The sequence below is a fragment of the Globicephala melas genome, chromosome 19 (genome assembly GCF_963455315.2).
Source record: "Globicephala melas chromosome 19, mGloMel1.2, whole genome shotgun sequence".
In the NCBI taxonomy this organism is placed as follows: Eukaryota; Metazoa; Chordata; class Mammalia; order Artiodactyla; family Delphinidae; genus Globicephala; species Globicephala melas.
Window position 1 is genome coordinate 45,869,160 of NC_083332.1, and position 22,922 is coordinate 45,892,081.

General features: G+C 49.1%; 1 protein-coding gene across 2 annotated transcripts in view; it reads left to right on the top strand.

The window, feature by feature from the left end:
• WWP2 (WW domain containing E3 ubiquitin protein ligase 2) overlaps positions 1-22,922 on the top strand; it is a 144,225-nt gene that overhangs the window by 115,596 nt on the left and 5,707 nt on the right. Inside the window, exons 10-18 of one of the 2 annotated variants that reach the window (XM_030863490.2) lie at positions 7,268-7,442; positions 13,621-13,675; positions 17,202-17,283; positions 17,904-18,032; positions 18,720-18,795; positions 19,078-19,149; positions 19,379-19,467; positions 21,345-21,504; positions 22,737-22,870. In XM_030863490.2, the coding sequence (XP_030719350.1) occupies positions 7,268-7,442; positions 13,621-13,675; positions 17,202-17,283; positions 17,904-18,032; positions 18,720-18,795; positions 19,078-19,149; positions 19,379-19,467; positions 21,345-21,504; positions 22,737-22,870 (972 nt within the window). The remainder of the gene's footprint in view (positions 1-7,267; positions 7,443-13,620; positions 13,676-17,201; positions 17,284-17,903; positions 18,033-18,719; positions 18,796-19,077; positions 19,150-19,378; positions 19,468-21,344; positions 21,505-22,736; positions 22,871-22,922) is intronic. The other variant, XM_060289281.1, reaches the window with a different exon arrangement.

Genomic DNA, 22,922 nt, shown 5'->3' on the forward strand with positions numbered 1-22,922 from the left:
CTGTTAGCAGTTGCCTTATGTATTGAAGTGCTCCTATGTTGGGTGCATATATATTTATAATTGTTATATCTTCTTCTGGATTGGTCCCTTGATCATTACGTAGTGTCCTTCCTTGTCTCTTGTAACATTCTTTATTTTAAAGTCTATTTTATCTGATATGAGTATTGCTACTCCAGCTTTCTTTTGATTTCCATTCGCATGGAATATCTTTTTCCATCCCCTCACTTTCAGTCTGTATGTGTCCCTAGGTCTGAAGTGGGTCTCTTGTAGACAGCATATATATGGGTCTTGTATTTGTATCCATTCAGCGAGCCTGTGTCTTTTGTTTGGAGCACTTAATCCATTCATATTTAAGGTAATTATTGATATGTATGTCCCTATTACCATTTTCTTAACTGTTATGGGTTTGTTTTTGTAGGTCCTTTTCTTCTCTTGTGTTTCCCACTTAGAGAAGTTCCTTTAGCATTTGTTGTAGAGCTGGGTTGGTGGTGCTGAATTCTCTTAGCTTTTGCTTGTCTGTAAAGCTTTTTATTTCTCCCTTGAATCTGAATGAGATCCTTACTGGGTAGAGTAATCTTGGCTGCAGGTTCTTCCCTTTCATCACTTTAAATGTATCGTGCCACTCCCTTCTGGATTGTAGAGTTTCTGCTGAGAGATCAGCTGTTAACCTTATGGGAGTTCCCTTGAATGTTATTTGTCATTTTTCCCTTGTTGCTTTCAGTAAGTTTTCTTTGTCTTTAATTTTTGTCAGTTTGATTACTATGTGTCTTGGTGTGTTTCTCCTTGGGTTTATCCTGCCTGGGACTCCCTGCACTTCCTGGACTTGGGTGGGTATTACTTTTCCCATGTTAGGGAAGTTTTTGACTATAATCTCTTCAAATATTTTCTCGGGTCCTTTCTCTCTCTCTTCTCCTTCTGGGACCCCTATAATGTGAATGTTGGTGTGTTTAATGTTGTCCCAGAGGTTATCTTGGGCTGTCTTCATTTCTTTTCATTCCTTTTTTCTTTATTCTGTGCCACGGCAGTGAATTCCACCATTCTGTCTTCCAGGTGACTTGTCTGTTCTTCTGCCTCAGTTATTCTGCTATTGATTCCTTCTAGTATAGTTTTCATTTCAGTTATTGTATTGTTCATCTCTGTTTGTTCTTTAATTCTTCTAGGTCTTTGTTAAACATTTCTTGCATCTTCTCGATCTTTGCCTCCATTCTTTTCCCGAGGTCCTGGATCATCTTCACTATCATTATTCTGAATTCTTTTTCTGGAAGGTTGCCTATCTCCACTTCATTTAATTGTTTTTCTGGGGTTTTATCTTGTTCCTTCATCTGGTATATAGTCCTCTGCCTTTTCATTTTGTCTCTATTTCTGTGAATGTGGTTTTCCTTCCACAGCCTGTAGAATTGTAGTTCTTCCTGCTTCTGCTGTCTGCCCTCTGGTGGATGAGGCTATCTAAGAGGCTTGTGCAAGCTTCTTGATGGGCAGGACTGGTGGTGGGTAGAGCTGGGTGTTGCTCTGGTGGGCAGAGCTCAGTAAAACTTTAGTCCGCTTGTCTGCTGATGGGTGGGGCTGGGTTCCCTCCCTGTTGGTTGTTTGGCCCGAGGCGACCCAGCACTGGAGTCTACAGGCTCTTTCGTGGGGCTAATGGCGGACTCTGGGAGGGCTCACTCCAAGGAGTACTTCCCAGAACTTCTGCTGCCAGTGTCCCCCCGTCCCCACGGTGAGCCACAGCCACCCCCGGCCTCTGCAGGAGACCCTCCAACACCAGCAGGTAGGTCTGGTTCAGTCTCCTATGGGGTCACTGCTCCTTCCCCTGGGTCCTGATGCGCACACTACTTTGTGTGTGCCCTCCAAAAGTGGAGTCTCTGTTTCCCCCAGTCCTGTCGAAGTCCTGCAGTCAAATCCCGCTAGCCTTCAAAGTCTGATTCTCTAGGAATTCCTCCTGTTATCAGACCCCCAGATTGGGAAGCCTGACATGGGGCTCAGAACCTTCACTCCAGTGGGTGGACTTCTGTGGTATAATTGTTCTCCAGTCTGTGAGTCACCCACTCAGCAGTTATGGGACTTGATTTTATTGTGATTGTGCCCCTCCTACTATCTCATTGCGGCTTCTCCTTTGTCTTTGGATGTGGGGTATCTTTTTTGGTGAGTTCCAGTGTCTTTCTGTCGATGATTGTTCAGCAGTTAGTTGTGATTCCAGTGCTCTCGCAAGAGGGAGTGAGCGCACGTTCTTCTGCTCCGCCATCTTGAACCAATCTCCCTATGACACATATATTTAAAAGTGGTGGTAACTCTGTAAGTGTGCTGGTTGCTTGCCTGTTAACCTCTCTGGTCTATAAGTTATTTAGACCTTGACCTGGTGAACGTTTGAATGGAATCTAAATGAAGATATTTAATGGTATCTTCTAAGAATGGCTGAGGATTTACTCTTCTTTAAATATTGAGGTGGAATACTAGACCCAGCTTTCTTATTTTCAGGATAGTTTTAATGTTTTATTGTGAGATGGCTCAGCTCTGCACCCCCTGTAGCCTATGAGTTCTTCCTGAGTTTTAGGCCCAGACCTTAAAGCCCCTGGCACTTAGTTTTGCTATGTAATAGGGAACCCAGAGAGAACAGAATGCTCAAGCTTTCATTGCTAATTAATGGGAGAAGTTCCACCCTGGGGAAGTATTACCATGGTGAGAGCAACCTTGAAACTATAGATGGAGCCATTATATCAGCAGACCTAGACATCCAGGAGCGAGATTGAACCAAAGGATTCAGTTTATCATGGCCATCCCCTTCTGTCCCACACATGGGACACTTGTATGAAGACCAGTTGTTTTATCCAGGAGAAAAAAGTATTGGACCTGGTAGTTAAGGATGAATGCAGTAATTTGCTGTTTAGTCATTTTTAGATGGTTCTCAAACTTGAGGTGAGCAGGGAGAGTGATCACCATAGAGCATGGTATTGGGGAGGCCTCACAGGGGGCTTAGACTTGGTCTTTAGGAAAGGCTGAGGGGTGGACTTCAGTGAGAAGAGGAAGGTGATCCAGGTTGGGAGAACAGTGTGAATGTAGAAGCTGTGTTTAGGGAATGATGCATGGAGCAGTTTTGCTGGAGTGGAGGGTTTGTGTGAAACAAAGATGCTCCAAGTGTGTACAGCAAGGCCCCTGGGTTTGGTGCAGATGCCCCCTGGAACCAAACAACATGAAAGGGCTGACCTGGCCTCCAACCACTGCTCTGTTTTTGTAGATTGTGATTCTGCGTAAGATTTTACCTGCAACCAAGGGTGTGATTATGCTGCTTAGAAGTTTGAAATTCACCAGTGCAGAGGACTTCTAGTTAAACATATGGATCGAACATGTGTTTATTTCCATTCCTTCCTGAAAACCCACTAAAATAGCAATAAAGGTTATAAAAAAGTATAATGATAAAGGAATGGGAGAGGAGAAAAAGCACATGGGAGATTGTAATTAGAGTTTAGTTGCTGATGGATAAATGGCAGAGTTGCGAAAGCTGAAACCCAAGCTTCCGGTGTGGGGTTTCCACCCGGAAGGCAGCCAATTTGCACCATGGAGCCCTGGAAAGCCTCAGCGATCAGAAACATATGGGGGGTGTGTGTGAATGTGTATGTGTATGTGTAATGAGACAAAAAACTTGGAAGTTTAAAATTTGTGCAGGGAGCAGCTAGATTTCTAGTTGTCAGCCATCGCTCCCAACCCTCTGCCATGTGTATGTGTGCACACACAGACGTGCACACACACACATGTTCACATACACGCACGTGAGTACTGCTAGCCTAAGAAGTTCCTGGGAGAGTAGTACCAGTGTGGATAACACAGCCATAGCCGAAGGCAGAGATGAACTCAGGAAAAAAGGATTAAGTGAGGATGCTGTCTCCAGGGTAAAGACAGGAAGGTTTTTTTTGCTGGGGAAAGTGACCAGTCTAAGGGAAGAAAACTATAGATTGTGATATTTGGGGATCTTCTAGTGAAACAGCTGAGTGAATCCAGAAATCAACTTTTAGACATTTTTAACACTCAGGTGTGAGGGTTGATATAAAGGTATCTTCGGACATTCAGGGTTTCAAAAAATTAACTTTGATGCATCCTTTCTCAGAAACTCCTAGACGATTTCTTGACTACCAGACAAGAGGAAACAGAGAAAGAAGTCCTGAGATGCAGGACACAGGAGACTCTGTTCAGGGGCCAAGAGGAGGGTGAGGGAAGATGACTCAGGGCAGGAATGTAGAGCAGGCAGGCCTGGAGGACAGCTGTCCACGCTGGACAAAGGGTGCCTGGAGAAATGAGGCCCAGAGTTAAGTGATCCTGGGAGGCCACCAGCCCTGTCAGAATCTGGGGGTGAATTTGTGATAGGTCCTTGAAAACCAAGCAGAATAAAACACGCAGTTCTTAACTCTAGAGAAACAGAAAAAAGGTGTACAAGTAAGCAAATGTATGTATAGTATTCTACAAAGTCATAATCCAAACTCTGAATATTGAGTTAATGTTGGTTTTCTAAATTGGGAGGATGGGGGAGGAGAGAGCCTTGTGTGTGTTGGGGGGTGGAGTACAAGAACTAAATCCTCAGCTTTGCTAGTGGAAAGTCCATAAGTCATATCTAATTTGGCAGAACTCAAGAAATTATGGAGTAAGCATTTATTTAGAAGTACGACTGTCAATAGAAGAAGCAGTCAAGAGCTGAAAGTAGTTGTTGCCTCTGGGGAGCAGAAATCAGCAGTGGGGAGAAGGAGGGCGGGAGACACTGCTTTTCATTGTATCTCCTGTAGTACTGTTTGTGTTTCAAACCATAGATACATGATTCCTTTGCTAACAAATAAAAATAAATAAAAATCACTGGTTGGGAGAATTTATGAGAAAGGTGGGAAGGTTCCAGATTATTGTGAGCCTTGCATACTGATTCAAGGTTTTGACTCGAGCCTGACATAAGGAGTCGGTCTGCTGGGGTTACCCTGATGGCGGTTTATTGGCTGGATTGGATAAGGAGATTAGTTTAGAGACAGTTGGACGTAGAAATGGAAAGTCCAGGGCAGGGAGACGAAATAAACAGAAGCCCTCGGGCTGAGTGGCTTACTGACATCTGTAGGAAAGGAAGAGTCGGGAATGATGGTGTTGTTTTATCCCTGGGAGGAGGACTGATGCAGGGAGGACGGGGAAAGGCTCAGGTTTGGGGCGAGAGGGATGGCGTTTAGTGGAATCCAAAGTGGCAGCAGGTCAGGACGGCAAGGCAGTCCAGCAAGCGGAATTCAGACGCAGTCTGTGAACAGGGACTGGGAACTACTAGAGGAGAAGCCATTTTTAGGGAGGCTTTGAGTTTGAAAGAATTGTTGAAGAGGTGGCAACAAAAGTCAGCTAGGAGGCTAACCCTGAAAGCTGAGGAAAGTATCAGACCAAAGCGCCATAGTCATGTGGATAAGATCAGAATTCAGAGATGGTATGACAAGGTAGTTAGGGAACAAAGACCCTCCAACACTTTGGAATCGTACAGTGTAATCCATTTTGGGTTCCTTTTGCATTGGGTTAACCTCGTTTTCTTCAGTGGTATCTTTCTCTTATTTTTTTAAAACTCCTCTTCTCCCCCTTCCCCTTTCAAATTTATAATGGAAAATTCAGGCATACAGCAAATTTGAGAGAATAGCAATGAATCCCTTGTAACCATTGCCTGGTTCTAACAGTTAATATTTTGTTTTATCTGATCTTCCCACTTTTCAGGGGAGGGGACCAATGAATTGTAAAGCAAATCCCAGTCATCATATCCTTGGATCCATAAATACATCACATACACCTCTAACAGATGAGTGTTTTGATTTAAACATAACCAAAATGCCATTATCCCACCCAACACAATTAACAATATTTCCTTACTTATGTCATGCGCAGTCTGTGTTGCGTTTTCCCCAGTTGTCTTAAAAATGTTTTCACGCTTGATTTGTTTGAATCAGATCCAAACTCAAAATCAACACATTGCTTTTGGCTGATCTCATAAGTCTCTCTTATTCTATAAGTTCCCCCACCCTTTCTTGTTTTCTTCTGGCTCTTTATTTGTTGAAGATCCTGGGCATCTGTCTTGTAGAATTTCTCACATTCTGGATGTGGCTGATTGTGACTCCTGGTGTTGTGTTACATGCTCCTTTATTCCTTATCTTTCCTGGTAAACTGGTCGTTGTTTATGGAGGCTTAATTAGATTCAGATTCATTTTTGAAAATTGAAATATAATTTACACACAGTGAGATAAACAGATCTTAGTTATACAGTTCACTGAGCTTTGACAAATGTATACACTTATGTAACTCACACTCCATCAAAATGTAAAATATTTCTATCACCCTGCGGAGTTCCCTTTCTTACTTACTTTTGATCACTTCTTCCATGTGTATGTGGAAATCAAGTTACACCTACCAAGCACAGCTGAGGATTTTTACTCTCTGCTCTAGCCCTGCCTTGCCCATGGATATTTTAGGGCCAACTTTGGAAAGATTGCTTCCTCAACAAAAGATAATGTGGAGAGTCCTGCTGTCATTTGCACCAACTCTTCTTCTCGTGGTCGTGCAACGTATTTTCACTGGCACCTTATATCAGGATAATTTCAGTTTCAAGGAACAAAAATTGGGATCCAAATTGGCTTGAATAATGAAGAGAATTCACTGCCTCATGTAACTAAAAATTCTAGATGTAGATCCTGGTTTCAAGTGAACCATGATCCAGTGGCTCAACAGTATCCCCGAGACTGGCTTTTTTTCCCCATTTTTCTGCTCTGCCATCTACTGGGTCAACTTCATATTGTGTTTGGGTCCAAGATGGCAGCCAGTCCCAGGACTGCATATTTTCTCAGTCATACCCAGCAAAGAAGAGAGACTATAGTCTTCCCACCATAACTAGCAAAAGCCGTGAGATTCATCCTGATGGGCTCAGCATAGGTCACTTGCCCACTTCTGGTCCAGTCAACACTTCAGCTCCAGGGTTGGGAGTACAGTCAGGTGCCCCAGAGCCACTTGGATCTCTGACATGGAAATCAGGAGCTGTTGGTAAAGAGGGATGGGTTGCTGGTGGGGGCAACCACAGATGTCTGCTAGGAGCATCGAAGCCCTAGAAGCCTCCGTGACTGGAGCCCACCTGGCTGTGCCTTCCCAGAGGAGCCAAACTCCTGTGCCAGACCCCACACCAGACCCTTCCTCACCCTCCTCCTTGCCAGCCATCCTGAGATTTCTCTAGCATTTGAGCGGAGGGGTGAGGCGGTCACTATATTCATTCTGAGCTTGATGTTTGCAGCTGGGAGAAACGCACAGACCCCCGAGGCAGGTTCTACTACGTGGACCACAACACTCGGACCACCACCTGGCAGCGCCCCACGGCCGAGTACGTGCGGAGCTATGAGCAGTGGCAGTCCCAGCGCAACCAGCTCCAGGGCGCCATGCAGCACTTCAGCCAAAGATTCCTCTACCAGGTGAGCGGCTGGGGGCCAGCCACGAGGGAGGGGAGCCTCCCAGCGGCCACGCACATTCTCCGTCGACCTGTTTGGCGAGCAGGGAAAATGGTGGCTAGAAATGTCAGTGCTCTGACACTGGAGGTTTTACTCATCACAGTGAAATTCCTCAAACTCCAGTGTTTCTAACTTAGTGACTCAATGTCCACCTTCTGTGTTTATGGACTCAGTATGTGTATCTGAAACTGAATTCCCCCATCTTTCTTCCAGGATTGGATTTCTCTTCTGGTCCCTCCATCCAAGTCCATTTACCCAGACTTGAGACCTGAAGATTGCTGTGACCTCTCCCATACCTTGCCTTTTCAAATCAAAGCAGTCACCCAAATTCTTCCCTTTCTATTGCTGCTACTGGTTTTCTTTAGATGTTTATTATCTGACAGGTTCTGAAGGATGGAGGGACCTTAAAGTTCATCTGGATTTGGGGTGGGCAAACTATGGCCTTTGGGCCAAACGGGCCCCCAGCTAGTTTTGTAAATAAAGTTTTATCGGAACACAAGCACACCCCATAGTGTGGGTATTGACTGTGGCTGCTTTCATGCTACAATGGCAGAGTTGAGTAGCCACAACAAAGACTAGGTGGCCCATAAAGCCTAAAATGTTGTGGCCCTTTACAGAAAAAGTGTATTGACCCCCGGTCTAAATCAGCCTCCTTCTATCTGATTCCTGATTTTCCTCTGTCCTTCCCACCTGAATGATTAAGGCAGCCTTGGAATTGTCTCTTTGCTGTCATTCTCTCTCCTCCAATCTGTACTGCCTGTTTCTAGCAGAGCAGTCTTCAAATATCACTGTCATTTTGTCACTTTTTTTTTTCTTTTTAACTTTTTGGCCGTGCCACGCAGCTGTGGGATCTTAGTTTCCGAACCAGGGATCAAACCTGGGTCCCCTGCAGTGGAAGCTCGGAGTCCTAACCACTGGACCACCAGGGAATTCCCCGTTTTGTCACTTTTAAAAAAAATCACTGTGGAAGATTTAAGGAATGGGGCTTTGCTCTACATTATTAATCACTGGCTCAAAGCCTTCTGTGGTCATTACCTACAGAATAACATTTAAACCTTCTAGTCCTGAAGTCAGAGTGTTGTGGTCCCAAATTAACTGTCTAATGGTCTCCCATACTGGGTCCCTTTAGGAACCTTCCTTCCTGGGTCTCTGTCTCATTAGAGCCCCTACCAGCAGCCTGGTGCTTGGTGGGGAGCCCAGCCACACAGCTTCTTTGGCAGAGAGAAGTGGTATTCCCAAGTGGGAACTCTGATTACATTTTCTCAGAGCCCCTTGAACATGAAGCTTTGTTCCCCCTGCAGTGGAACCTGCACAGGGTGTGGTATATCGGAAGCTGGAAACTTTTTGAGCTGGTCTAGGACATCACCACGTTTAACTCACATTGTTTCTATTTGAAATGAACTTTAACCCCACAACCCATTTTTAAATGCTCAGAAAACCTGTAATTCCAGTTAATAACATTCATCATCAGCTTTGCCATCATTTCCAGCTCTTTCTCTGCTCACCCAAAGCAGGAGCTACCCCATCAACCAGAAGGCATGGTGGCATTGGCCTTGGCTGGCTTGTTCCTTCTTCTGTCTGTGGGGACTGATTGCTCATCATATAGTGTTTCCTTAGTATGGATGAGCAGAAAGTCTGGTGTTTGTCACATTGAGTTGCCTCCAAGGTCAGCTATGATGCCTGGCTACAACCCGTGCCCAGTGGTCTACCTGGTGCAGCACTGCTGGGCATCTGCCCTCCCACTCCACAGCCCCCTTCATACATGCCGGGCATCCGGTTCTGGCATGTTTCAAAATTGGATGGAATCTGGTCCTTTTCTGCATTTCAGAAATTATTCCGTTTGAGCTGGGCCCCAAAGACTTTCCCTGCCATTTTCTTGGCTGCAAAACTGGAAAGGTCTGGGCATCTTTGTCCTTTGACTTAGAGACAAGGACGCGTTTTAGGAGTCTCACATGGTTTTGTCTCCCTGCTTACCCGACTTCTTAAATTAAAAAAGAAAACTCCATTGAAGGACTCTTTTTTTTTCCCTACCCTCCCATGCACTGTGTAGGTTCTGTCAGTTGACCCAGATGTTTGGTGTGTGAAAGGGAAGATCCTGGAGCTCATGTCTGCTCGGTCTTTTGGAGCCTTCATTCCTCTCTCCTGCCTCTCTCATTTTAGCAACATCATTCCAGGCCTGTAGAGGTAGAACTTTGACTTGGAGTGTTCCCTAAAAGTAAAGATTCAGCGCTTAAAAGAAAATGTTCTCTCTGAGTCCTCTAACCTGGTTTTCTCAGCTTGGCTGGGGATCTAGGAGGGTTCTGGATGGAAGTGCTGGTTCCCTTTTGTTCCTGAAACAAGACCCATATTGAAAAACGTGGTAGGAATCTTTTTTGGGTCAGCTTTCAATGTCTCTCTGTTGATTCCCCTCCCCTCTGGGTTTGGTTTACCCCTCTTGTTTGCTATGGTGCCATGTCCTGGTTACAAGTAAGAAGAGTCGCTTTCATAGAGTTATTTTGGGGTTTGGCCTTGGCCCAGGGTTTGACTCGGAAGACTTAAGAGCTGATACCATACCATTGGCTTCCCCTCCCCCTCCTGCTGCTGCTGCTGGGCTGAAACCAGGCCCTTGTTCTTCTTTGCTGCCTGCAGAGAACACGAAATACAGTTCAATATGGGAAATCAAGGGAATCCCAGATGGCAGTCTCCTGCATTCCTTCCTGCCTCAATGCATACCTTTTTCGGGGGGGCCTCGCTGTTATCATCCCCTTATCTCTGACAAGTTTCCCTCTCCTGACGCCCCAGTGTGCCGTTGTTACTCGTGATCATCGTGCACATACTTGCGCTTGGCCGCTGCAGTTTCGATTTGCCCTCTGTTTTGTGGTCCTGCTGCGGTCCACCGAGCATGCCCAGCCCAGTCGTGTGCATCTTGTAATTGCGACGGGACTCTGCTTGCAGCCTACTACTGTTTCTGTGGCGACTCCTCCGCCACTCCTGCCTGATCCTCCCCTGATAATCAAAGGTGTAGCCAGTGTTGGCAAGACTGAAGCAAATCATTCTGCGGCTCCTAACGTATGGACGCCCAAGTGCTTTATCCAGAAACAGACTTGTTTCTTGCTCTGCAACGAGCCCCTTGGATCAAATTCTCAAGCACCTGGGTTTTGTCCTGTGCCCAGTGGGTGCATCCTTAAAAACAACAACAACAAAAAAGGAGCCTGCCTTCCACACTGTAACCTCTTTGCCCTTCCCAGAGCTTGTCTTGCCCTCGGCTGTGTTTGCTAGACATTCTTTATTTCTGAGTTTGTATCTTAAAATATTACTGGAACTAAATGCTTTTAGTCCCTAAGGGACTTGAACTCACGTGAGCCCTCTGGCTCATGGCCTGCACCCCAGTTCTTCCAGCCCAGGGACGGTTACCAGGAAAATTATTCAACAGCATTCCTTTCTCTTCTTAATAATAAAGGAAACTGTCTTGTCTCTTAGAGTCACCTGCACATCCCAGGATCTCTTCTCTGACCGCAGTCCCCTCCCCCACCATACCCCTTTCTCTGTGCTTTTCCAGCCATGCTCCAGGTAACACTTGGGATCTCTCATTTCAGGGGAAGGTGTGGCAGGAGAGAAGGGGCAGTTGGTTGGCTCACTGGAGATGTGGGGTTTTTGGGTTTTGGTTTTCTGGCCAGGATATATAACTTTGAATTTTTTGTGTCTTCTTGGCTTCTGTTCACTTCCTTTAAACATTTTTCAAGTTGTACTGTATACATTAGGGAAGAAATATCCTCAAGTGCTTTGCTTTAACTGTAAGAGGTAAAATGATTATGAGCGTCAGCTTCCACTGACCCATTTCACGTGTCGCTCATGTTTATCAGTCTCTGGTCTCTCACCCTTCCTGTCCGCCTCCTCTTCTCTCCGCCTCTAGGGATGAGAATGAGAGGATACCAAAGACATTTTTCAAAAAACCACCTTCATGAAAGAGAGCCAACACTGTGTGAACATTTAATTTCTGACATTAAAAAAAAAAAAAGGCAAAGATTAAGAAAGGGGCCATTAAACATTTTTTGTTTCTAGTTCAGTGCAGGTCACGAAGCCTGTCAGAAAAAAGACCTTTTGGTATGTTGATTTGTAGAGTCAGGCAAGAGACGACTGTAAGCCCGCTGAAGCCCTGTTTGTACCAGTTGGGAGCTAATTTCCCAGCAGAGCTGCTGAATGCTTTGCAGATCATCCACTTACTCTGGTGGGGGAGAAAAAAGGCCTGAATCAGCCAAAACAATTGCACCAAATGCTGCTGCTTTTAATTTCTTAGAATGACCTTTTCTGTAGCCCTTCCCTTTTGCGAGGACACTGGTCCAGCTCAACGTCACCCGCCGCCTCCTACTTGGCTTCATTGTCTGAAGCACGTGCATGTTTCACAAGGTAGTTCCTTCCCTTCTGTTGCCGCGTGTTTTTTGTACCCACTGTTCTTGTTATGTATTAACTACGAAAAAGGTGGAGGAGCTTGGGTTTTATGACATGCCAACTCCCCTCACCTCGCCTCTCCTCCACACACATACCATAATAACCACCGTGAATTGGGGAAGTTTTCTTTCAGCAGCCCTCAGACAAATCGGAACAGTGGTGGGGGTTGTAAGCACACCCTCGAGGCTGAGGGCAACATGCCCTAAATCCAGGACAGCCCGGCTTCCCGCACCTTCGAGCAGTTTCACTCTGCCTGGTTAGGAGGCCCTCTGCTGGAAGGGGGCTCCGTCCCATCAAGGAACCTATGGTTTCAAGACTGAAATGTCTTTGTTGGAACCTGCTTTGGAAGAGTCACTTGTAGCTGCCACCTCAGAAAGAAAGTTTCTCTGTCCTTTCAGCGGGGGGTGGAGGGAGGGCCGTGGAAGGGGGTTCGTTGGCAGTTGAGTTCTACCAATGTTTTCTCAAGCCGAGACTGAGCTCCATTCATCCTCCTGCCCGTGTGTGTGGCTCCACCGCCCCCAGACGGGGCCCGCCAGGCAGCCCGAAGTCTGCATTGAGAACTTGATCCCCCTCATGTAACAATTAAATTTTAGTAAGTGAAATAAAAATGCTTTGGCACAAAAAAAAAAAAAAAGAAAGAAAAAAAGGAAAAAAAAGGAGAGAGAAAAAGCAAGCCAGCGGGGAACAATACTTGTTTTATTTCAGTGTGAAGAGTCTTTGACAGCACCCCCGTTCCCCGCAGGCTATGAGAACTCTTGGGCCACTGCAGCCCTGCCCCAGGGACCCCGCAGCAGAGTGAGGCTGGGGGTGGAGGTTCTAATGTAAACAGTGACCCTGAAGGCCCGGAGTCAGCTCCCCCTTCTTTCTCCTGTCTCCCCTTCTCTCTCTCCCTCTCTGTCTCTGTCTCTGTCTCTGTCTCTCTGTCTCTGTCTCTCTCTGTCTCTGTCTCTGTCTCTCTCTCTGTCTTTGTCTCTCTCTCTCTCTGTCTCTCTCTCTCATCATCTCGCCCCCAGCCCCACCTCCCCAGACAGACGCACACAGAACACTGAACAACTTCAGGTTCAGGCCGGAGGAGAAGAAAGGTGCTTTGTGAAGGGAAGCAAAACATTCCTGGGGGAGGTGAGGGGCCCGGGGCCTGAATGGCCCTCAGTCTGCCGCACACCGCTGCTCCCTCTCCCCGCGCCCAGGAGGGAGGAGGGCCCAGCCCCCAGCCAGGAAGCTCTGGGCGTGGGCAGGGTTTGTGGGAATGATTTCATTGGAAAGGCCTGCGATATTTTTTCCCCTCCCGTGTGTGGTTCTTGGAGAAAGTTGGAGGTGGTGGTGATTTCAGCCGCCTTGGCCGCCTTGAGCAGTAGCCGAGCGGCTGACGCACCGGCCGGCTGCGCTTTGCCGGGCAGCCCCGCTCCGGGCTCCCGGCCTGGCCTGGGGGCGTCCTGGCCCACCTTCCTCTGCACACCTCTCCCTCCCCCTCGCTCCATCCTCTCCACAACCCGTCTGGGCCCTCAGCGTGCAGGGTTCTTTTTTGGTTTTTCTTCTTCTTTGAAGACTTTCGAGAGGAGCAGATGCCACCTAAGTCCCCACCGTATACTCTGCTAAGTGCTAAAATGTGGAAACCAGTCCTTGGCATTTTTATTTTTATCGATTGATTTATTTTTAAGCAGTGGCCTTTTTTTTTTTTTTAACTTCTGTGTTCTGCTGTGTTTCTTGTGTTTAGTCTTCGAGTGCTCCCACTGACCATGACCCGCTGGGCCCCCTCCCTCCTGGCTGGGGTAAGTACTGAATTCTCCTTCTGTGCTGATGCTTTGTTGTGCTCTGTCCTCTTTCCCTGCACATCTTCTCACTTCCCTGCCTCGGTTCCCCGTTTCTATTCTCTCCAGCACACCCTCTGGGGATACCCAGCTGGAGCAGTTGCAGGTGATGGAGCTGGAAGGTTGGGAAAGAAACTGAGTTCCCCTGCACCCCTATAGCACTCACCTGCCACAGCTGCAGGGGGGTGACCCTATGAGAGAAATCCCCCAGCAGCCTTGGGACTGTTGGGTTGTGGTGCTGACTTTCAAGGTGTCTCCTCAAGAATCCATCCTATTTGATGAAGGCATTTTGACACTGGCTGATTCCCAGATGCATTTGTTGCAGGTCCGTGGCTGTCTGCTTAGACACCTTACCAGACCTTTCTTTGCAGCTGAGATGTTGGAGGACTTCAGCCTGATTTTGACCTCAGCCGCCTTTTTATTTATGATAACGGCTGTGAAAGGGGCCAGAGGGGAACAGATAAGAGAGTTGAGTGAGGGCTGGTGATGTTATGGAAGTGTACTGTTGCTAGTTAATGATGTCGTCCTGGATTCTCCTTGTCACTGGAGAACTCCAAGTCCTTGGTGTGATTTGCCAATAATGAGTTAGAGGGATGCACAGCCATGACTTGGTGAGACGGTGTGCCTTATGGCTATTCTGGGAAGGAGTGGCCATGCACACAGGGGTCATGAGAGATGGCAGGACCCAGTGCATTCTGCAGCTCCGAGCTGGGTCGGGGTTTTGTTCAGCATGTACGACAGGAGTCCCTGGGAGCTGAAGAGGGCCGTTTTTGCAGGAATTGTTGTGGGTCAGGTTTAGTTTGTTTGTTAGGCCAGCAGAAGACAGCAAATGCTGGTTTGATGGTGTTCACAAATAGTATTAAAAAAGGCCGGGGTGTGCTCCCCAACAAAGACGAAGAAACTGACAATGATAGGAAAAGCATCACCTGGAAAAATGCAGCTTTTGAACTGGATCCTCTACATCTCTCCATACAGACACAACTACTCCCTGGTAGTAATTTACAGGGTTGCATCAACCCCTATGGCCCTGCAGGGTATCAGTTAGTCAATTACCACTGCATGCCAGGGCACTTGGAAAGGCCTCCAAGCCCTCCTAGAGGAAAAACTCAGATAGCGGGGCCTCCACACAGTTCTTGACTTTTCAGCGGGGTAATGCCTTAGGCACACAGCTGATCCACCCGGCTCCCTGAACTGATGAAAGGTCACTGTTCACTGTTGTCTCAGAGATTGACAGCAAGTCAAATGTGAGAGGGTCAAACATAGGATCCCTGGCTGGGCAGGGGAAGACTCATCCGATGAAATAAGAATCTGTAAGGCTATCTGGCAGACCCTGTGAACTAGAGCAGGGAACCCAGAATTGTTCCTGGATCTGTAGAGTCAAGTGGTTTATTTCTGTACCAGTTCTGCTAAACGGTGGTCACCAAGTAAGAGCAGCTTATAGGGTCTCAAAAACAGCTCCTAGAAGCCAGGTGTGAAATATTTGAGATGGGAATAGGAGCCATGGTCGGAGTCAGTGCTGTTTACAAATGATCAGGAGAACACACCAGACCGTAATGATACGAAACTGAGAGGAGAAGAACATCTGGCCGAGGGCCAGGGAACCTTCCTGATCAAATCCTTTGGGCTTTGTGTTAGCTTCCCCAGGGCTGTGGCAGGGTCATCTCCCCCGGGGGAGTTAAGATGGAACCGAAAGTATAGCAAAACCAAAGGAGAGTTGCATTTAGTGCAACCCTGCTGCCAAGTCTCCTGTGCTCAGTCCTGGGTCCCTTTCTGCTCCTGTAGGAGAGATCCCACATTTTCCCTGAGCACCGACCCAGGGGTCAGAGCACCTGAGGTTTAAGATCCACATCTTCTCAGCTGCTCTGACCCTGGGCATGTGACTGAATGCTCCCGAGTCCATTTCTTCCTAAATGGGGTCAAGCTAGATGTCACCTAAGGACTTTCCCAGCTCCCAGACTACGACCTTGCATGCAGCAAGGTGGTTCCAGTGGGCCATGGAAGGCCTCCACGCAGCAACAAGGGCACTTCCCGGCTGGACAGATCCACCCGCCTCGGCTTTGGCCCTTGGGAGAGGACACGCGGGAGGATCTAGTTCAAAGCAGAAGCTTCCGGGCTGGGAGCAGCTCCTTCTTCCCCTCAGAACCCTGTCGGGAAGCCGGTCTTCTGTGGGACGGTCCCACAGGCTGTTCTGAGGTGATGGTAGCTCTGTAGCAATCCCAGTCACCTTCTTTTCTTTCTTTCAAGTCTCTTGTTTTTGAAATTTCCATCAAGTAGTGGATACCAGGTAAGTCAGACAGAGACCAGGACCATGGGTTGATACTGTGAACATTGCAGCCTGCTACTCAAGGGGAGGGGACTGGGCTCCCTAGTTCTGCATCTATTTCAGCTTTTGGTTTCCCTGTAGCTTCTGGAACTGATGATTTTTATTTCTTTAATTTCTCCCTGTCATCGTAAAAGAGGGAGGGCCATGAGCATTGTTTGTTTTCAGGACAGAAACAGGTTTGAAAGCCCAGGAACATTGAGCTGGGAAAGGTGACGCTCTTGGTTTCGGAGTCTTGCTCCAGTCTTGCCTGCCATCCACCTGGAGCTGATGGGCGCCCCTTTCAATCCCTCTTAAAGACCAGAATCACCAGCTGGAGTTGAGTTTGCCCCTGGAGCCCAGAGTTTCTCCCTCAAACAACTCAGCGCCATTGTTAGTACACCAGTAAAAGGGCAGCAGGATCAGTGCTGTCCAGAGAATAGAAAGTATGTCTGAGCTCCCCAAACACGGCCCCATCTCAAAGCACACACTTAGGTGTAAGACCAGGATGGCACTGTAAGTGCCCACAACCCCAGGGGTCTCTTGGCATGTGTGCAACATAGAGGTTTTGCTGCGATGTAGGAGTTTGAGAACAAAACTTTGCCTTTAAGCAGGGGGATACATAGGCCCTGTGGTGCAGAGCACTGATCAGAGAGGGATGAAGGAAAATGCAGCCACCCCACAGTGACCCTGCCTGTGGGACAGGGGCACCTGGGTCGGCTGCATCCAGTGGATGGAGGGGCTGCAGAACCAGAGAGCAGCCGTGATGGACGGGGGTGGGGGCCAGGATCCTGGGGAGGCTGGACTGTGCCTCCACTTTGCACACAGCTGGATGCAATTATGCCTCTGGTTTCAGCTGGGCTGCCCCCTCTCCATGTTCTCCCCTCCGTGTTGCCACACCGCCCCCTTGCCTCCAGCAAATCAACCAACCGAAGATGGTGTTTGATCTGGAGTTGAAAATGTGTATATCCCTCCCCTACTCCCCAATAGGGAAAGATTCTCTTTGTCCTCTTTGCCAGTGACAGATGTGAGTGAACCAGGCTCGCGCTGGTTAAACTTCTCTAACAGGTTAGGAACAGGGGTAGAAATTCAGACCCAGCACCCAGGAGGTGGGAGCCAGAGGGGAGAGGACATGGGCTCAAGACGTCTCAATCTGAGAGTCCGCTTTTCCTTCTTCTCCCCTGACAGAGAAGAGACAGGACAACGGACGGGTGTATTACGTGAACCATAACACACGCACTACCCAGTGGGAGGACCCTCGGACCCAGGGGTAAGGACTCAGCCCGGGAGGGGTCTGGGCTGGGCCCTGTGCACCTCCAGTACTAGCCTGGTGGCCTTGGACTGCATTTGTCCTCCACGGCCGATGTTCTGGGAACTTTGGCCACACACAGGTGCCCTGAGACCCTCATGATATGACGTTGGCCCAGTGAGAGCTTGAAAGTGGCACCTTAAGTTGACCTTCCTCATGGATACAGAGTGGCCTGGCTGGCAGGTGCTGCTGGTCTCTGTGCAATTGTGCAGGATGCCGATCATGTGATTTCAGAAGGGTTGAGAGCCCTGCCCCAACACTGTCAACTCCCCACCCCCCAGAAGCTGGTCTGGGATGGAGTACTGGGTGCCTTATGATTGCTGGTGCCTGCTCAGGCCATGGCCATCCACCCAGGGCTGGTTCTTTGCCACAGTAGGACAGTAGATGACCTCTCTCTGCTGCAGAACCATCCTCAGGACTTGGGTATTGCCAAGCACATTTCCTCAAGGCCCACCCTCAAGGGCTGTGCAGGGCCTGGGTAAAAACAGAGAGAAAGCAGCACTTCAGGGACCCCAGCCTCCTTAGCATGGAGGCCCAGAAGGTGAGGCCAGCCCTTAACCACTCTCTTCCCATGTTTCCAGGATGATCCAGGAACCAGCTCTGCCCCCAGGGTGGGAGATGAAGTACACCAGCGAGGGGGTGCGTTACTTCGTGGACCACAATACCCGCACCACCACCTTTAAGGATCCTCGCCCAGGGTTTGAGTCTGGGTAAGGACTTTGCACAGGTGACATCACTCTTAGCACAGGCCTGGTATAGCTGCTCTTACTGCCCTCTAGTGGCCAGTTTTGATGTCACACTAGTGGGGATGTGGAGAGAAGGGGCTACTCTATTTACTCAGAATAACACTGGTGGTCTTTCTCTAAAAGCAAGAGGTCTGGCTTTCTTTTTTTAAAAATTTATTTATTTATTTATTTATTTATTTATGGCTGCGTTGGGTCTTCATTGCTGCATGCGGGCTTTCTCTAGTTGCGGCGAGCGGGGGCTACTCTGTTGGGGAGCATGGGCTCTAGGTGCACAGGCTTCAGTAGTTGTGGCACGTGGGCTCAGTAGTTGTAGCTTGCAGGCTCTGGAGCGCAGGCTCTGTAGTTGTGGCGCACGGGCTTAGTTGTTCTGTGGCATGTGGCATCTTCCTGGAGAGAGCTCGAACCCGTGTCCCCTGCCTTGGCAGGCGGATTCTTAACCACTGCGCCACGAGGGAAGTCCCTCTGGCTTTATTTCTAGTTTTTCTTTTTAATCTTCAAATCTTCAGAAGGTCTTAATGGCAGTCACTTTCTTTCTTTTACACCTTACTTTACTCGTCTTTAACATAGCATCAGCTTTCCTTAGGACTAACAAGATGCGTTGCTAATTTTTGAGAAATCACATGGATTCCAGAACATCTTTGCTCTTCCCAGGACGAAGCAAGGTTCCCCTGGTGCCTATGACCGAAGTTTTCGGTGGAAGTATCACCAGTTCCGTTTCCTCTGCCATGTGAGTTCTGGTACTGGGACCTCCCCTGGAGATTGGGGTTGTAGAGTTATTTCAGCACAGTTTTCTAGCCCAGCAGCAGGCGTTGGAATGCCTGTGTCTTAGGTGGGAGCAGGTCACTTGTCTCACCTCGAGCAGTTTTGTGACGTTATCTCTAGGAAGCCAGCCAAGTTCTCTCCCCAAGCCCAGGGGGATGGGGAAGCCTGTTCAGACAGACAGGTGACCAGACTGAATAGTTACCACCAAGACCCCAATTTGAGGTTTGTTTTTTCCTTTTCTTATCAGTCAAATGCTCTCCCCAGCCATGTGAAGATCAGCGTTTCCAGGCAGACACTTTTTGAGGATTCTTTCCAACAGGTTAGAGAATAACCACCGTGTCTAAGACCAGGGGCAGGCAGGAGGTCCCCTCCTGCTACCCTGTCTTCTATCATGTAGCCTGTTAAGCCCACATGGTAGAGTTCTCAAGGCGTGGGCCTTGGTGACCGGTATCTGCCGAAGAGCAGGCCTGGGAGTCCCCTGTCCCCCACCCCCCAGCCTGCCATGGAAGGGAGAGTAGCAGGCTGGCCACGATCTTCTGTCTCCCCAGATCATGAACATGAAGCCCTACGACCTGCGCCGCCGGCTCTACATCATCATGCGCGGCGAGGAGGGCCTGGACTATGGAGGCATTGCCAGGTGAGTTGGGAGCCCCGGAAGGCTGCGCTGCACCCCGCTTCCCCAGGCTACAGGGCCCACTCCCAGAAAGCTGTCTGCTTCTTGCTCAGAGTGTTGCCAGATCTCTCCTGCATCTTCAGGAGTGGGCAGGGGTGTGGCTAGTCCGAAGGGGCGCTGGAGCTGGGTCTGGGGGTCCCCTGCTGGGCTAGGTATTAATCCTTTAGTTTTTGGGTCATGGGAAGGCTAGGGGCCTTCTGGGGGAGGGGCTCGGGACAATGGCTCTTTACCAACAAACCTGTCATTATTTCCGGCTACACCAGTGTCAGTAGCTAAATATCGGTGTTAAGTGGTTGTCCAGTAGAATCGACCCTGGGCTTCACTTCGTCTTGAGGCAGCCGGGGCGTGTTAAGTCGGCTGTCTTGGTGTATACCTGGCATGAATAAGCTGTGTCACAATCCAAAGGGCATCGATCAGTACTCAGCTGCGTGTCATGTGCACAGGGTCAATAAATTAAAATAGCTAATATAACCCTAAAAAGAGCTCAAAGCATTGTCTTGCCCTTACCCCAGCCCACCTACAAAAGTTAACAGACTGGCAACATGTTGCCTTGGACGATGGGGCACAGGGCCCTGGCAGAGAGAAGGAGCATCTTGGCCTGCGGTGACTGCTCAGCTTGCTGACCTCTCATGGTGTGGGGACGTCTTCTCACTTGGTGTTGGGTTAACTTGCTTCTGGTCCTCTGTGTGCTGGTGGCGTTGCCCTCTGTGTTGGCACCCACGGATCGATTGCTCTTTTTTCCGTGGTGACCGTGGTGACCTCCTCTCTAGGCTCTGCTTGGTGGTGTGGCTCCCGCCCCGTGTGTGTCTGTCTCTCTGTGTCCTGCCAGTGGTTTTACCCTATGGTAGGTTACGTCATGCTGTTCTACCACAGGGTAGAACCACGGACAGGATACCGGGGCACCCTCTGCATCGAAGGACTCCTCGTCTGCCTGGCCACAAACAGCCCAGCAGCCAGGGACTGGCCCCCTTGGGACGTCCCCCTGCTGGTTTAGCTCAAGCCCCAGAGGACTCTGAATTCTGGCTTGAGGCTTGTACCTAGGGAGCAAAGAGATGCGAAGGCATGGGCATTGGTTCAGATGAATGCGTGGACATATGGGGAAGGGTGCGGTTGATGGGGTCTGGGGTGAGGGGATGGCAGAGTACAAGGGCAGTGAGATACCTGCGTGGTAGCTGGGGGGAGTGAAATGTAGACACTGCATTGGTTACAGAGTTTTCATGCAGAAGGAGTTAGGAACGTATTACCTTGTATTCACATTATGCTGCCTACTCAGGTAGGGTGGAAGCAGCGTGGCTGCTGTTCATATAGCACCTTTGCAAGATTTAGAAAAAGATGCCCTTTGTCAAGACACTTCTGTGTTGGAATATGGCGGAGATATACTGGCTTTATCAGAAAAAAGGCAGCTTGACTGCTATTCGCAGGAAAATTGTTGTGATAAATGTACAAATCTATGATACTGTAACATCGTGTCGTTGTGCAGTGCACAGCCTACACAACTGTGCATAGTGGCTCAGGGTGCAAGGAGCTCCTTTGCCATTAGGCGCTCTGGATAACAGATGGAAAGTCCTGGAATGCAGCACCTGGAGCCAACATGCTGGCACGCAGGTTTTCCTGAGCATCATCGTCAAGTGCAGTTGTTATGGTTCACACTACGTCTGACCCTGCCCCATTCACTGACCAGCTGTTCACAGAGGTTAGCCCAGGTGCTGATCCCAGTGGGGCTGCCTCCCCAGGACGCATGTCTCCAGACTAGGTGAAACAGGACAGCACAGGAGAGTCGCACCTCCACAACAGGTGTGCAGGGAGGGATCCATTAGTTCCGTTTTTCTCTTCTCCCACAGAGAGTGGTTTTTCCTCCTGTCCCACGAGGTGCTCAACCCCATGTACTGTTTATTTGAATACGCCGGGAAGAACAATTACTGCCTGCAGATCAACCCCGCCTCCTCCATTAACCCCGACCACCTCACCTACTTCCGCTTTATTGGCAGATTCATTGCCATGGTAAGATTCGCCCTCCAGGGAGGGCGGTGACCCTATACACCACCAGCAGCCGCTGCAGCCTGACGCCCCCCTCTCTGAGCCCCACCCTCGTCCTTTTACAGAACTACTCACTAAAGATGCAAAAAGCTAGCGAGAGTTCTGGAAATAGTTCAGAGCTCTCTCAGTGGCCACCCCAGGGTGCTGAGAAGGTTTTCGTGTTGACTTGTGTAGGATTTGTCAAGCGAAAGCCCAGGGTCCCTGGATCAAAGTCTTCACTTAACATTCAGCGCTTGCCCTGTTGGGGGTGGGGCATGACGGGCACAGCCCACCTGCTGCCTGTCTCTGGGTGTTGCCACAAGCTGGGTGGCAGCGTTTGGGAATGTCCGACTGAGACTCAGGCCTTCTGGAAGGGGATTTGGAATCTACACTAGCTGAGAATAGAACCCTAGTAGACCGGTTGGTGCAAGATGTAGGAGGCATCTGTCAGGAGGAGGGCAAAGTAGGGAAGGGGGAGTTAGGTATTTGTATTTATGTAGAAATAGGAGCACAGTGTGAATATTGTTGAGTGTCCTGTTGAGTGTCTCACGAGCATCAAGAACCAGGATGGAGACGGGAGCCCGTGAGGGCCACGGTCCCGCTGCCGCATTTGGTAGTTTGAGAGGTTTCACTTCCTTCACTTCTTCCCCTGACTTCCCGAGTGAGTGTCTGCCCCGCTTCCCTCTCAGGAGGACCCCAGAGCCCATGACTAAATATGTCCCTTCCCTTTGTCTGGAAGTTCTTGGCCAAGGTGCTGGGCTCAGGAAGTGGGCACATTCTTCCCCGGTCTAGAGACCCGCCTGGCCCTGCAGCGGACAGGACAGACCAGTAAAACCCTAGACTATTACTCACCACTGGCCCGCCAGCAGCCGTGTCTGCATTATTTTTGGCTGCCTCCGCTGCCCAGCTCAGAGCAGCAGTGAGTCAGGGCCACCACCTGGAGCTGTGCTGAATGAGTCGTCTCTGTACGCCTGGGGGCAGATCTCTGCTAGAGCAGGGAGCCGGCAGGCAGGCAGTGGGCCAGAGGTGAGTTCCTGAGCGGCCAGCTCTGCTCATCGCCGAGGTTTGCAGGTGGGACCAAGAGTGCTGCAGACTTTGCCTTCAGGCCCCTGGGGCGGCCGGATGCTCAGGAGGGCAGGTTGCAGTAGCTGGGCAGTAGCTGATATGGGGCATCCTAGGAAAACCAGATCTCTCTGCCATGTCTCTTCCTTCCTCAGGCTCTGTACCATGGAAAGTTCATCGATACAGGCTTCACCCTCCCTTTCTACAAGCGGATGCTAAACAAGAGACCAACCCTGAAAGACCTGGAATCCATCGACCCCGAATTCTACAAATCTATCATCTGGATCAAGTGGGTCCCCTCCATCGCCCTGTGCTGGGAGAAGAGGGAGTCTCAGGGTGGG